A 13021-nucleotide genomic window follows, 5' to 3' on the forward strand; every position below is an offset into this window, starting at 1 on the left:
TTTAGCATATTTATACCGGATGCAGATGTCCTTTCGGAAGCCGTAAGAAAGCCCTTCCTTGCAAGCTGTCACCGCAGACCTGTAAGGTGGCAGTACTGCCAGTGCTCCCCTCTGCTCCCTGTGCATCTCTGTCATTTGTGCCCGCACAGTACAGAATTTCCACCGCCCTGCCCCCGGGTTTGTGTGAGTTACTGTGGGGAGGGACAGGGGCAAGGAAGGGGGCAGGGACACGGGCAAGGGAAGGGGGAGGGACGGAAGGCAGAACCGCGGAAGGCCGAGTCCCAGCGCCCGCCGGGCGGCGCGGACGGGCGGAGGCGGAGGAGGGAGGCGGAGGCGGAGGCGGGCTCGGCACACGCACACGCCGCTCCCGCCGTGCTCGGCTTAAATAGGGCGGCGGCGGGGAGGCGCGTACAGCCGTGGTCGCTGCTACTGCCGGGAGGTGAGCGGGGTTCGGGGGCACTGCTGCCGTCGGCCCTCAGGGACGCGCCGCCGAGGGAGGCGGCCGGGCCTGCCGGAGCGGCCGCCGCGGGGCTGGGGTGGTCTGCGCGGCCGCTGTCACCGCCAGGCCGGGCGGTCCCGTCCCATCTTGCCGCCGACCCCTGTAGATTGTCTTTGCGGGGCCGCGGGGCTTTCCTTTCCGCCTCGCAGTGGGATCAGCGTCCCCCGGAACCAGCTCGGCTTCCCCTCGCACAAAAGCCTTCAGGAAAGCGTGGCTGTCTGTGTCTGGCCTCCTCCGGCGCTGCGGCAGCTCGAGCCGGCCGGGCATTGTTCGGCGCCGGCGCTGCCCTCCAGCCCGGCTCGGCTCGGCCTGGCGGGGTGAGCAGCTCGGTCGGGCCGAGCAGCAGGTAGCGGGCTGGGCAGCGCGGTGCTGCCTGCTGGTCCTGGGGCTTCGCGTTCCTTTAGCTGCCGGACCTTGTCTTCAAGTAGGTTGTTCTTTTGGGCATGAATGCAGCATGTACTTGATACAGCCTTTTTTTTTTTTTTTTTTTTTTTTTTTTTTTTTTTTTTTTTTTTTTATCTAAAGCAGTTTAGAGTGCGTATTGAAGTACAGCGTGAGCCAAACTGGCCTAAAATAGAAGGTTGAGTGGCTTTGACTTTGCAGGCCTCCTCTGCTGCTAGGTAGGACTTGCAGTGCTACAGCACAGAGATTTAGCCTGGTTACACGACGCTTTTGTTCTAGGATGCATACATTTCTTGTTCCTGTTGAACAGGAACTGCAACACTTGAAGGCTTCTAAATTCCTAAAGGGCATGTCTGTGAGCTGTCTGGAGTATTACGGACACCCTTTTGGACTGTGTAATCTAAACATATGTCTCACTTGGGCTAGTGTCTGAGGTATGATGGTCGGGTTCTGTGATAGGGAAGAACAGATCTCATCCATGCGGTGTTAATAGATTTCCTTCTTCATCCGCATTGCTTTACAGGGCATCATGCACTCTCCTGACCCTGATTGGGAGAGTTTATTATTGCCTTTTTTGCTTTGGGACGTGCTCTCAAACTCACAAGCTGAGATTTCTGAGCCCCAGGATTTGGATCACATTTCTTGGAACAAGGAATTGAGTATAAGCGGTCATTGAGTTTACTGAAAAATACATTTGTCTTCCTCTTGCAACAATAGCAGTATTAATAATGCAAAAACTGATACATGGAGTTCCTCATGGACCCTTGCTGTTGCTGCCTTTTTAAAGTTTAAGGATATGTAGCTTGCTTGGGATAGGGAAATGTTTGAAAGATAGCTAATGGGAAAAATCTAAGCTTGTCATTATAAGCAGCTGTTGTGTGTAGTGTTATCAATTCAAGGTCTTGAGCAGACAGCCTTAGCCTAGTCTGAGGACTGCATGATTACAATGAATTTACAAAGGTAGAATTTGGTAACTAATCTAAATTTGGTAGATGTTGTTTTACAGCTACAATTTGGCCAACACAAGGTTGCAAATAGGCCTTCAGTTTTTGAGAAGAAAACCCCCAAGTAGTCTTTTGCTTGAAGGGACAAGTACAAGGTTGGTATTGGTAGAAAAACAAGCCCATTAATTTAAAATGGAAGGAAAGACAACTTTGAAATACTTTTGCGGGTAAGTGACTTACCACAAAGATTTTTTTGAGCAAAGTCTTTGTAGCTGGTTCTGCTCTCTCATTGCTTCACTGGAAAGGAATATTTCATGGGATTTTTGGGAGGAGGCAGAGGTGGGTTGTACTTTCCCTGTTTTGTGTATGTTGCTCTCCAGTGGGGCAGAGTAAAAGGTTTCTTTTGTCTTTCTTATCCCTCCAAGAAAACAACACTTTTACTAATGTGATCAATAGAAGGTAATAATAGGTTTTTGTGTTTTGTTTTTCTTGATAATATGATTGATGGAATTGGGTAGACTGATGAGAACTAACAGCATGAAATTTTTTGAATGTGCAACAGAGACGAGATAGATGTTCTGGCCCAAGGGATACGTTACTTGATAAATTTGGCTTCAGGTGGTCTTATGAACAGTCTGCCTGCCATATCCTACTTCCCTGCTATGCTGATTACAAGTTCAGATCTGTTAAATATTTCACTGTGGTAAATATAACTAGTGGTAACTCCCTAGAAATCCTCATAAGTAAGAGAAGTGACGGTTTATTCATTGGTGGATGGGTTTGTAGGGGAATTTAAAATGCTGTTTGGCTCAGGGAAGCTCTGCTCTACAGTATTGACCTTTTACAGGCTGTAGACTGAACCCTGTCTCTGGATGTGGGGCTTGCATTTCTGCAGATCCCACCTGACTCCTGAAACAAGGGCACTTGATAGCATAAGGCTTCTGTTGTCTTGCTGCCTTTCATGTTGAGAGTTACTCATCTACACAGAGTAAAATACAATTCCCTGCCCTTGGCAGGGTATTTGGAACTAGATAATCTTTAAGGTCTTTTTCAACTCAAACCATTCCACTTCTTCTTTGATTAGGATTTGAATATTAGTAGTACTGGTAATTTGCTCAAAACTGATTTAAAACATCTTGCATGGCTTTATAGAGATGTAGAGGGAAAATGGATTTTGCTTTTGTAGTTGAACCATTTAAGTGCTATAGCCGAAGTGCATGATGTCCTATTTCCAGAAGGGGATTTCTCCCTTTTTTATAAATTGTTTTTTTAGTTTGATAACTGCATGTGCTGTGTTTTGGGAATTTGGCACCTGCAGCTGGACTGCAATAATAGCCTGGTAAGGTTGAATTAGTTTTCTAGGAAAGCAAGAAGAAAATGCTTACTATCACTGACTCGGAGTAGATGCAGGCATACTTTAATACGTGAGGTCAAAGGGTTGCTCTGTTTGTCATACTATTTTTTTTGGCTGCTGGTATTGGGAGGTCACTCAGTGCACCAATTGCTTCTCATAAGTACTTATTGATCTTCCAGTTTCAGAGTCTTAAGGGTTATGTTTTTTGTAACAACCTGCTGAATATAAACACTGTGTAGTTCAATGCAATGGGTCCTAGTGTGCCTGACCCACATAGCCTTCTGTGAGAGTTCAGGTATCAGAAGTATGAGTGAGTCTTTCTCACAGAGTCTCAAGGGAGCATTTAAAATGTGTGTTAGCTTGATATTGCATACTGGGCTTTCTGAATAGTAGCCTTTTCCTGGGAGCAGTAGAATGAATGAGTTGGTCTGATCTGCTCAAGCTGAGGAGATCATATCACAAGAAAGCTGTTGGCTTCTGTAGGGCGGTTTTCATCTAAACAATGTTTGGAATGACACTAGATTGACAGAGTAGTGCCATGGTGTATTTGCAAATCAGAGTTTCAGGGATACAATTCTAATGGATAGTAGTGTAGGCTGAAAAATAAATATTTGGAGGCATCTTATCTGGCTTTCAGAGATGAGAAACCAGTAAGACTGCTTAGTGCTGTGTTGTGTAGGTATAGGCGTGGGTTAAAGGTTACTTAAATCCATCATTCTCAGAAAGGTTTTAGTGGTAAGTGTTGGTTTTCCTTCATACACAGGATTACCAAATGTTGTTGGAGGACTGTAATTGCACAAAAGGCATTGAGCAGATTCTTGTCACGTGTTTCAACTCCTGAACTTGAATAAACTCCAGTGACTTCACCAGTGTGCACTCAAATTACTTACTGGACGTCACTGAGAGGCAAGAATCCAGGTGGTGTTCCACTTGATTGAAAGGGGACTGAAGCCAAATGTCTGAGGACAAGCCTGTGACTTTCCTTGTTGATGTGAACAGAACCTTGACACACCAGTTTCAGATTTAGTGCTCCTTAAATGTTGCAGCAGAAGCCTTAACTTTGATTGCATTTTATGAAGTAAGTCACTGTGGCCTAACTGATGGCTCTGAATCTAGCTTGCAGGTTGCTTCCCTCCAGTTCTGCCTTGTCACAAGTGCAGGAACAGAAACTGAACCAGTAGAGGCAACCTACACCCCACTGCATGATGCCCCATGTTTGCTGAGAGCCTGATTGAGAGAGCTGAAGAGGATGAATGGATTGAGGTGTGAATATTAAGGACCTGGTGGTTCCTGCTGCCTGGGATGTGTTCGTTATTAACAGTTCTCTAGTTCTTTGATCTTGCAGGAAGGTAAATATGTCAGTTACTGCTTTAAAAGAAAGGTTTATAGCTCTCATGCTAGGCTGGGTGAACTAGGTGATTTCTGGATAAGATAATTTTTTTTTAAGTTGGGGAGGGGCCAGGGGGTGAGGCAGAGGTGGTGGAGGAGGAGGTCACAGTAGTGGATTAGACAGTTCAATGTATTGGTTAGTTCAGACAAATCTTCTCTGGCTGAGGAGTCATATATGACTCCTCACATATAATATGACAGGCTGGACCACAGTAGGCTATCTTGCTGTCCTATTTGTTATACAGGGCTTAAACTAGGATTTCTCCTTCAGGTCTCCAATACCAAAGCTCCTTTGCTGTATCTTGAAGGTGGTTGTGGTTTGCTTGCTGATTAGTTTGGCTACGTCTCAGGTGTTGGCAAGACCTCAGTCATATTCCCCTCTGACTGTAGGACAGACAGAAAATCCTGGGAGGACTTGCTTGCAGTGTTTACAGTTTTGTGCTCAGTGTGTAGTATTACAGTAGTCCACCCTCTTCCCCAGCTGTGCTGTTGTGTTTCCTTCTGATAGCTAATTGGCTATCTGGACATTGAGACAAGAGTTATCTAGCAGAGAACTAGCATCACAAATAATATAGAAATATGGTGATTGCCAGATCACTTCCCTTGTGACTGCCTGGCCAGTGTGGAGAGGGTTGTGGGAGCAGGTGTCAGGTTGGACTGACTCAAATTTAAGGTGACTGTAAATGCACTCAGATTAGGATTACGTATTCTATTCAGACAAAAGGATTTCCCAGGTTAATAGCCAAAGCTATTTGTTCTACCTGGTTTTTTTATACATAATAAAGGGGCTAGAGCATAATTCTGCACTTGTTCATTCAAAGGCTGAGTGGAGAAAGGCTTAAGGAAAAAATGAGATCCATGGGAGCTGTGCAGTGTAACCTGTAAGAGTAAGAAAAAAACAGACTGCAGTGGCAGGTAGCTGTCAGAACAACTCAAAGGTATGTGGGTGGCTGGTTCCCTGTTTCAGCATATCATAATGAAAACATCTTAATGCTACATTGCTTATAATAAGAGGCAACTTGTGTTGTGGATTTCTCCTCCCTGCAAGAGGCTGTAGAAATAGCACAGCCTGTTCTTTTACACCATGTGATGGACCTGCCTTTATGGCAGTGCTAGTGTGTTGTTTATCTAAATATTAGAATAGAGAGAAAGAAAGGCCGTTGGTTCTTGGGGTTGTTTTCTTTGCAACACAGAAGCTGACGGCTGCTCTCCTGTTCTCTTCCGTTGCACTCGAACGATGTCTGGCTATGGATGGACAATGGGCAGGCTGCTGCCCACTGTAAATAGACCATTGTACGCCGAGAGTAGGCGCAGCAAAGAACGGCAGAGCCCTGCCAACTTGGGTCTTTGCCTTGAGATACTGGCTGTGCTGTAAAGAATGAGTCTTGGGTGCTGCAGGGGGTGTATGTGTGTGTTTGTGAGCAGAGAGCTGGCTTTTTCTGAAACTTACAGAACTCCTTAGCCAAATTGATATGGTGAGTTCCGAGGGATGTCTTTTTGGGCTGCACTGGGGGAACTGTTTCTCTGGAGGTGGTCAAGGCAGATAGTTGTCTCTGAAGCAGTTTTGCCTCGTTACCCAAACTGCTTTGCCTCTGGTCTTCTAGAAGAAAGACCAAGGTCTACTGATTGCATTGAGAAAAATGCTTTTGACCTCAAATGTCAATTCTGCTCTTTCCCCCCATATGTAGCAATCTGAGTATTACAGACTGGTATTTTTCATTTGGCATTTCCTTCCGTTTGGTCTTCAGTTGTGTCTCACATTAGGGCTTAGTTTCAGTCTGTTCTTGAGTTCCAGATCCTCCTTGTCAGAAGGAATTGCAGGAGTAGAATTTGTGAAGAGAGCATGGCTTTTTTTACTTGTTTTGAGTGAGCAATCTTAGCTGGGCCCTTCCTTGAGGAAAACAACTGAAAGCCAGATGCAAGCTCCATTGTGAAGGTCTTTGTATCTCAGTGTGAAGGCTGTAAACCATTCTTCTTTGTCATCATAAAAACCGAGTATGTCTGATGTTGGAGTACGAGACAAGTAAATACTGAGATGGCTTGAAGGCTGGAAGACGTTGGAGCCTCTTTTCTTGATGGGGTATATTTGGATGTATATGTTAAGAATGCAAATTTATTGTCTTGGTTACACCTGGCTTTGCCCTGAATGCAGAAGACAAGTGCTTGTAAGACTTAACAGATAGTGTTAAAGCTTGGAATTGCTTAGTCTTGCAGAAAATTGTGTCCTCACCTTGTTTTTTTGTGTCGATGAGGCAGAAGGAAAAATAAGAAGATATTATCTCATTATAAACATAAGCAACAAAATGTATTATTGTGTACCTGGTAACTTGTATAATTGCTCAAGAAGTTTTATGTTGCAGGCTTCACTAGAAACAACTGGTCAAAGAAATGAAAAGCAGAGGTGTGCATCTCTTTGCTTCACCCAGGCTGAAATCATAGCCAATCCTTGAGTATAATGGGACTGTTGTGCGAATTAAATGGTGTTTACTTCAGTTCTTGTTACCTGTAAAGGCATCACAGCCTCTTAAGTAATTCAAATTACATCACATTCCTAAATCACAGTGGGTGTGCAGGACACTTCATGACTAATCCAGACAGAAAAGCGGTTTTAAAAGTCAAAGGTGCTCATTGTGGAGCTTGAGGAAAGAGCTAAGTTTTCTCTTTGCTGTTACACACGTCATAGGCCCCCTTGTCTAGTTTCATAACTTGGTGTCTATGATAAATGTGGAATTAACTTTTAAGTCGAGACTTTCTTGTTGGTGTATAAGGGGTCTTTTATTTTTACTGTTTGACTGTGTGTAGTAAAAATTAAGTAGTTTTCACACTTGCATTGCAAATAAACATGATTAGGTGCATAAAAAGCAACCACATGGTGATCCTAACTATAAAGTCAATAACTGATTCCTTTTTTAAAAATGGACAATGAAGAGCTTGTTTATGTATTCAATTCATCTCTACCTTCTATTAATACAGCCTGATGTGTTGTGGATTTTGATTATATTCTGCTGTATATCACTGTGCAAATAACAAAAAGACATTTCTGTAGTGGCCCTGCACTACACATCTGTCGAGGTGATGCAGCCCTGTGCCCTAAGGTATGCCAGAAAAGTGTGGGGGAGAGAGAGCAGTGCCTGCTGGCTGGGGATTACTCCATGGGTCCAGGACTGTTCCAGAGATGGAATTTGATTCCATCCTGACACTGCCCCCATCCATGACCTTGCTTCAGCCTGTCCTGTTAACATTGTGAAAGCATGGGCCCTTTGAACTGATTTTATTACTATTTTGCTGTCTCTAGCAAATCTCGTCCAAATACTGGTTAGACTTTTTGTGAACTAGACCACGGTTCTGTTGTCTGGCTGAATAACTGATTGTGGCAGTAAAGATTTCAAGGTCAGACTAAACTAGAGATTTACCTGTAGAAATAGGAAATGTTAACCGGATATAGTTGATCTTAAAACTTATAAATGTAATTCTGCCCATTTGGGTTTCAGAGTCTCATATGCCACCATCCTGCAGGGGGGCTCCTTACACAGTATGTTTTAGCTGTTAGCTACCTCTTTTAGCATTTTCTGGGACCTCTGTTTAATTCTGTTGTCCATAGGAAATGGCTAGGACCTAAATAGCCTCAGTAAATACGCCTCTTTGTTCTTCCGGCGAGCGGGGCAGCGTTGCGACCGTCGCTGGGCGCGGGCGGCCGTGCCGGTGTCGGGGCCCACGGCGCCCTTGAGCGCGGTGGGGTGAGCGCTGCGGGCCGAGCGCTGCCGGCTGCCATTGGCCCCGCGCTGCCGGCTGCTCCCGCTCACCTCTCACCTAGTGGGCATCGGCCGGGGCGTTTGGCATGTGACAGACGTCCCGGGAGACCTTGGCTGTAGAGGAGAGCACCAGCTGAGCTGACTGCAATCCCTTTTTTTTTTTTTTTCTGCAGCTGGTTCTTGCTGTGGAATATCCTTGTCAGTGAGTGCTGGCAGGGAGCAGCCTCTTCCAGCTCTTCCTTCTGTGTGAACGTGACAAATCAAATGTGCTTCCTGTGCTTGATTGTATTGCTGCGTGCTGCTGCCTTGGGCCTCAGTTGCCACTGCTTTAGTCTGCCTCATGACCAGAGATAAACTACTGGCATGGTGCTGGGAGAAATAGGAAACTTGCTAACTACCATGGAGGAGCTAGGGGAGGAGATAGGCTTTGAAAGCAGCTTGCTGTACTGACCTTTCTGTGCATGTCTGAAGGAAGAGTAGAAAAGAGTTTATTTTACTGGACTTAAGAAAGGAAAAATTATGCTCCTGCTATGCTCCTGGGATTGGGATGCTCTCTGTTACGTGCAGGCAAGATAACATATGTTCCTGCCCTTCATTTCCCGGACTTCCCTGCTTGATGATTAACTGTTTAAACAATCTTACAGTACATCTACTCTACAAATAACTATTTTACATTCGTGAAATTCTCTTCTTTAACAAAAGGTCTTAATTTTTTTTTTCATTTGAGTGCCGTTTCTGTTGAAAGCAATACTGAAAGCCTGAAGAAATTCCCTCTTCTCAGCCCCACCTATTTTTCTAGAGTATGAACTAATAATTGCTTGCTTACTTAATTGCAGCACAGATATCTAAAGATATTGCCTGCCTAGTGGCAGATCAAGTTATTTTGATAGTGGGAAGCCAGCAGGACAAAGCATACTTTGCTGCCCTACAGCAACAGTGAATCAAAAGCGGATTTCAGATATTTTTGTGCAATTTTTTTTTTCATACCAACAGATTCCAGCATTGGAACAACTGCACTGAACTGCAATGCAAGCACATGAGTTGTTTAGATACCTACGAATGCCAGAACTTGGGGATGTCAGACAGTATGTGCGCACCCTTCCGACAAATACGCTGATGGGCTTTGGTGCTTTTGCAGCTCTCACGACCTACTGGTATGCAACAAGACCAAAAGCACTAAAACCACCATGTGATTTAGCAATGCAGTCTGTGGAAGTAGAGGTAAGTGCCACTTGGTTTATGCTGTAGTTCACTGAAATTTGAACCCTAAATGCAGCATTGAGAGAAAACAAACACTTGATTTACATTAGGGTGTGGGGAGAATACACTTCTGAAATGTGGCTTGAACTCATTATTTTGGCTTTCTGAATTTGAAAACCAGCTTTAGGGCTGAGGAAATAACTGTTGCAGGAGTAAAAGACTACTGAGACAACTGAGCTTCTGATCTCACTAGTGACAAAACTTGTTCATGTTAGAATTGGCACAGTATAGTTTTCAATTGCTGGCCACATGATGACCTGTTAAATTAGGTCTTGGAGTCAGAGTGCATATGCTGGTATATACTGATTAGGCTAATAATCTTCTGTTATTTTTAGTGTATAATAGCTGACACATGAGACTTTATATTGTGTTACAAGCATGAAGAGGGTACTAATTGTCCTCAGATGATCTGTGGAAAGAAATATTAGTCTGCCAAGAGACCCTGGGCACAGAGTAAGTTGAAATTAAACCAGCCACCTGCTAAACTCTGGATATGTTAGCTTAGCTTTTGTCTTATGCTTTTTAGAAGCAGAGTTACTTTTAGGTGGTGGCTTTTTAAAAGTGAAGTCAAATAGAGAAAGAGTCTGCCTGGGAGAAGCAGTAGCAAATATGGACAACTGATTGCAAGGCTGGTGTTTTGGGGGCTGTGGTTGTATTGATTCTCCTGCTTACTACAGAGTCAAATACTTACTATTTCAAGAATGTTCTCTTTTTTCAGGATAGATAAGGTGTTTTCTCCTTTTGAAGGAAGGAGAGTTTTGGAAGGTTGTGATCTTTAAGGGAGATACACAGAAAATGTAGAATTGGAAAGCTGACAGCTTCTTGCCTTACTCATGATAGTCAGAAACTACCACTATAGATTTTTATATATACTTGGATCTGAAGTCTCCCTTTACACTACATTTTTCTGCATGGATAGACTGCATCTAGTTGTCCTGTATCAAATGAATTAACATGACTCTAGTGCTTGAGAACAGATTTGATTACAAATGTGGCAGTTTGAAATTTACAGCAGGTCAACCTCATGAACTTTAGCAAACTCCTATCATTACTTCAAATTGGGCACTTTGTGCAATGTTTATACTATGGAGATTGAAGAATGATACATTAGTTTGCCCCTCCATTCACAGTTTATTTCCTAATCTTCTCAGTAGTGCATAGAGCAAGCTTACTGACACATCATGTTACTGTAGCAAATAGTGATCTGCTACTAGAAGTACACAAAAGGGAAACAAAAGTATGAACTCCCCAATGTAATAATTGCAAAAAAAACAAAACAAAAACAAAGAAAAAACTCCCCTGTGTTCAAGCAACATGTGTAGACTAAGGATCCAGAAGTTAGATCTCACTTCTGACATGTATGCAATGGGTAGAATACTCATGTAAACCAGCACATCTTGGTTGCTGGAATGAGCCTGCAGTGCAAGTTTTCCAGCTGTGGAGTGCCTCATTAGGCAGTGTAGACTTGAGCAGATTTTTGGGGAGCATTGCATTTTAAGATGGTAAGATAGTAGCTTGTAGCTGTCCATAAATTCCATGATGAATGCGTATTTGCTTGAGACTCTTGACAGCAGTCTCAGTTCACTGCCTTTACTTCTTCAAGTTAAATTACTTGTCACTGCTGGATTCTGAGATTGAACGCATTGTTTGGTGGTATGAGACTTCACTAAGCAACTTAATACATCATTGATCCAATTACACTAATTGGCTTTCTGATCAAAGCAAGATAGGTATAACAGCATTATTTTTCAATGCCTCTTTAGAAAATACGCTTTAATGGGAAGGCTGAATAGTAGTAAGACTTAAATGAAAAACACTTAAGCGTGTTAGCACATTGCAGTGATAAGAGCTCAGATTTAGAGAATGTCTTGAAATTGGTAAGATCTGTCCAATTTTGTTTTCATTAAGGGTTCTATCTGAACTATTAATAATGTTTCAAATGGTAATCAAATGAGAATGTTTGTTTTGAATCAAGTTTCAAGCATCTGTTGGAATTGCTACTCCTATAACAGTGACAAGAGTTTAATACAGTGCTCAGGATTTGGATTCTCGCTACATTTTGCTTAAAATTTAACTTCCATTTTCTTATGTATGTGTTAAGATGGGTTGTCACTTCTCCAGGGGGAAAAAATCAAATAATCCTCTGAAAATGTCTTAACACTTTTTTTCTGCCTAAACAATATGATGTTAAAAGGCCTGAGCAGTTGCTCCAAACAAGGCATGGCAGAAGGCATTATTTTACTATCATTTTACTCATTTTACTACATTTATCATTTGCATTTGTCATTTACCTCATTTTACCATCTTATCTACCATTTTACAGTAAGAAGTCTGAACTGGAAATAAGCTTCTACATAATTCTTACTTAAATTTGTTAGACATCAAGGAAATAAGTGAGGTCATTGACTGGAGTAGGGTTTCTACATGTTCTGATAATATATTTTCATAACTTCATATGGGAGAAAGAAGATCCTATTTATTGTTGTTCCAGGTCACTTCCCATCTCTCAAAAGTTTTGATTTGGTAGGCCAGCACCCAGTGAACCATCCTTGGATGATCATAAAGATTGCACATGTAGTTGAAAATGACTGCAGAGAGTTACTGTAGTGGCAGGGATACGTTGCACCAGACCAGGTTGCCCAGAACCCCTATCAGCCTGGCCTTGAAACTTCCAGGGATGTGTCATCTGCATCTGTGTGTTTACAGATTGCTCTTTCTTTCCACTGGTGGCTTACAGCTGAATAACTCTGGATGTTGATTTAATGTGCAGGTTGTCAAATATATTAAATCTTGCATTAAAAACTTTCATTTGTCCCAATTTAAGCTATGTAGAAAAATAGGCTAGAAATAAATATTAAGATGTCAGTATTTTCTAGGAGTAAGAGTGGATTTAACTGGCTTTTTTGTTCCCTTAAGAAAAAATAATCACATATGGAAAGAAGTATTCAACTCATGAAAACTTCTTAAGTCTTCTTACATTCTTCTGATATATTACCCGAATTCTAGCATGCCTTTTCTTTCAAGAATCACTTGGTTACACATGTGCTTATCTCCCTATGAACGATCAGTTTTAGGTGCTGTATGCTTACTTAGGGAGTAGCATGCTTAAAATTACATGGCTGGTTTGAAAACTTTGGTTTATACTACTTGCTGCTCAGAACAAGTATGTTGGTGACCTAAGTACTACTTGCTAGTTTACTTTCCCTCTCAGGTAAAGGGAAATTGCTCTTGTTTCTGAGGCATGGTGGAGCCTACAGTGTGTTTTGACATTACTGCTAATCGTGAGAAGCCTGTGTCAACAAGAAGCAGACCCATGGCTTGAACAAAAGCAGTTACTTTATATGACCTGAATAGGCCTTGATAGAGTAATATATGCTCTGTTGTAGAATAAATCTGTTTCCTTCAGATGCTGCTATTTTTA

At 42.7% G+C, this 13021-nt stretch overlaps 1 protein-coding gene across 2 annotated transcripts in view; it reads left to right on the forward strand.

Moving 5' to 3' along the window:
* The first annotated feature begins 282 nt into the window (after positions 1 to 282).
* The window catches only part of ACSL1 (acyl-CoA synthetase long chain family member 1), a 38346-nt gene continuing 25607 nt past the window's right edge, over positions 283 to 13021 (forward strand). Inside the window, exons 1-2 of one of the 2 annotated variants that reach the window (XM_063402127.1) lie at positions 283 to 439; positions 9334 to 9561. In XM_063402127.1, the coding sequence (XP_063258197.1) occupies positions 9367 to 9561 (195 nt within the window). In that variant the 5' untranslated portion in view covers positions 283 to 439; positions 9334 to 9366. Of the gene's footprint in view, positions 440 to 6038; positions 6064 to 9333; positions 9562 to 13021 lie in introns of those variants that run through there. The other variant, XM_063402128.1, reaches the window with a different exon arrangement.

Source organism: Prinia subflava, chromosome 7 (assembly GCF_021018805.1).
Source record: "Prinia subflava isolate CZ2003 ecotype Zambia chromosome 7, Cam_Psub_1.2, whole genome shotgun sequence".
Lineage (NCBI taxonomy): Eukaryota > Metazoa > Chordata > Aves > Passeriformes > Cisticolidae > Prinia > Prinia subflava.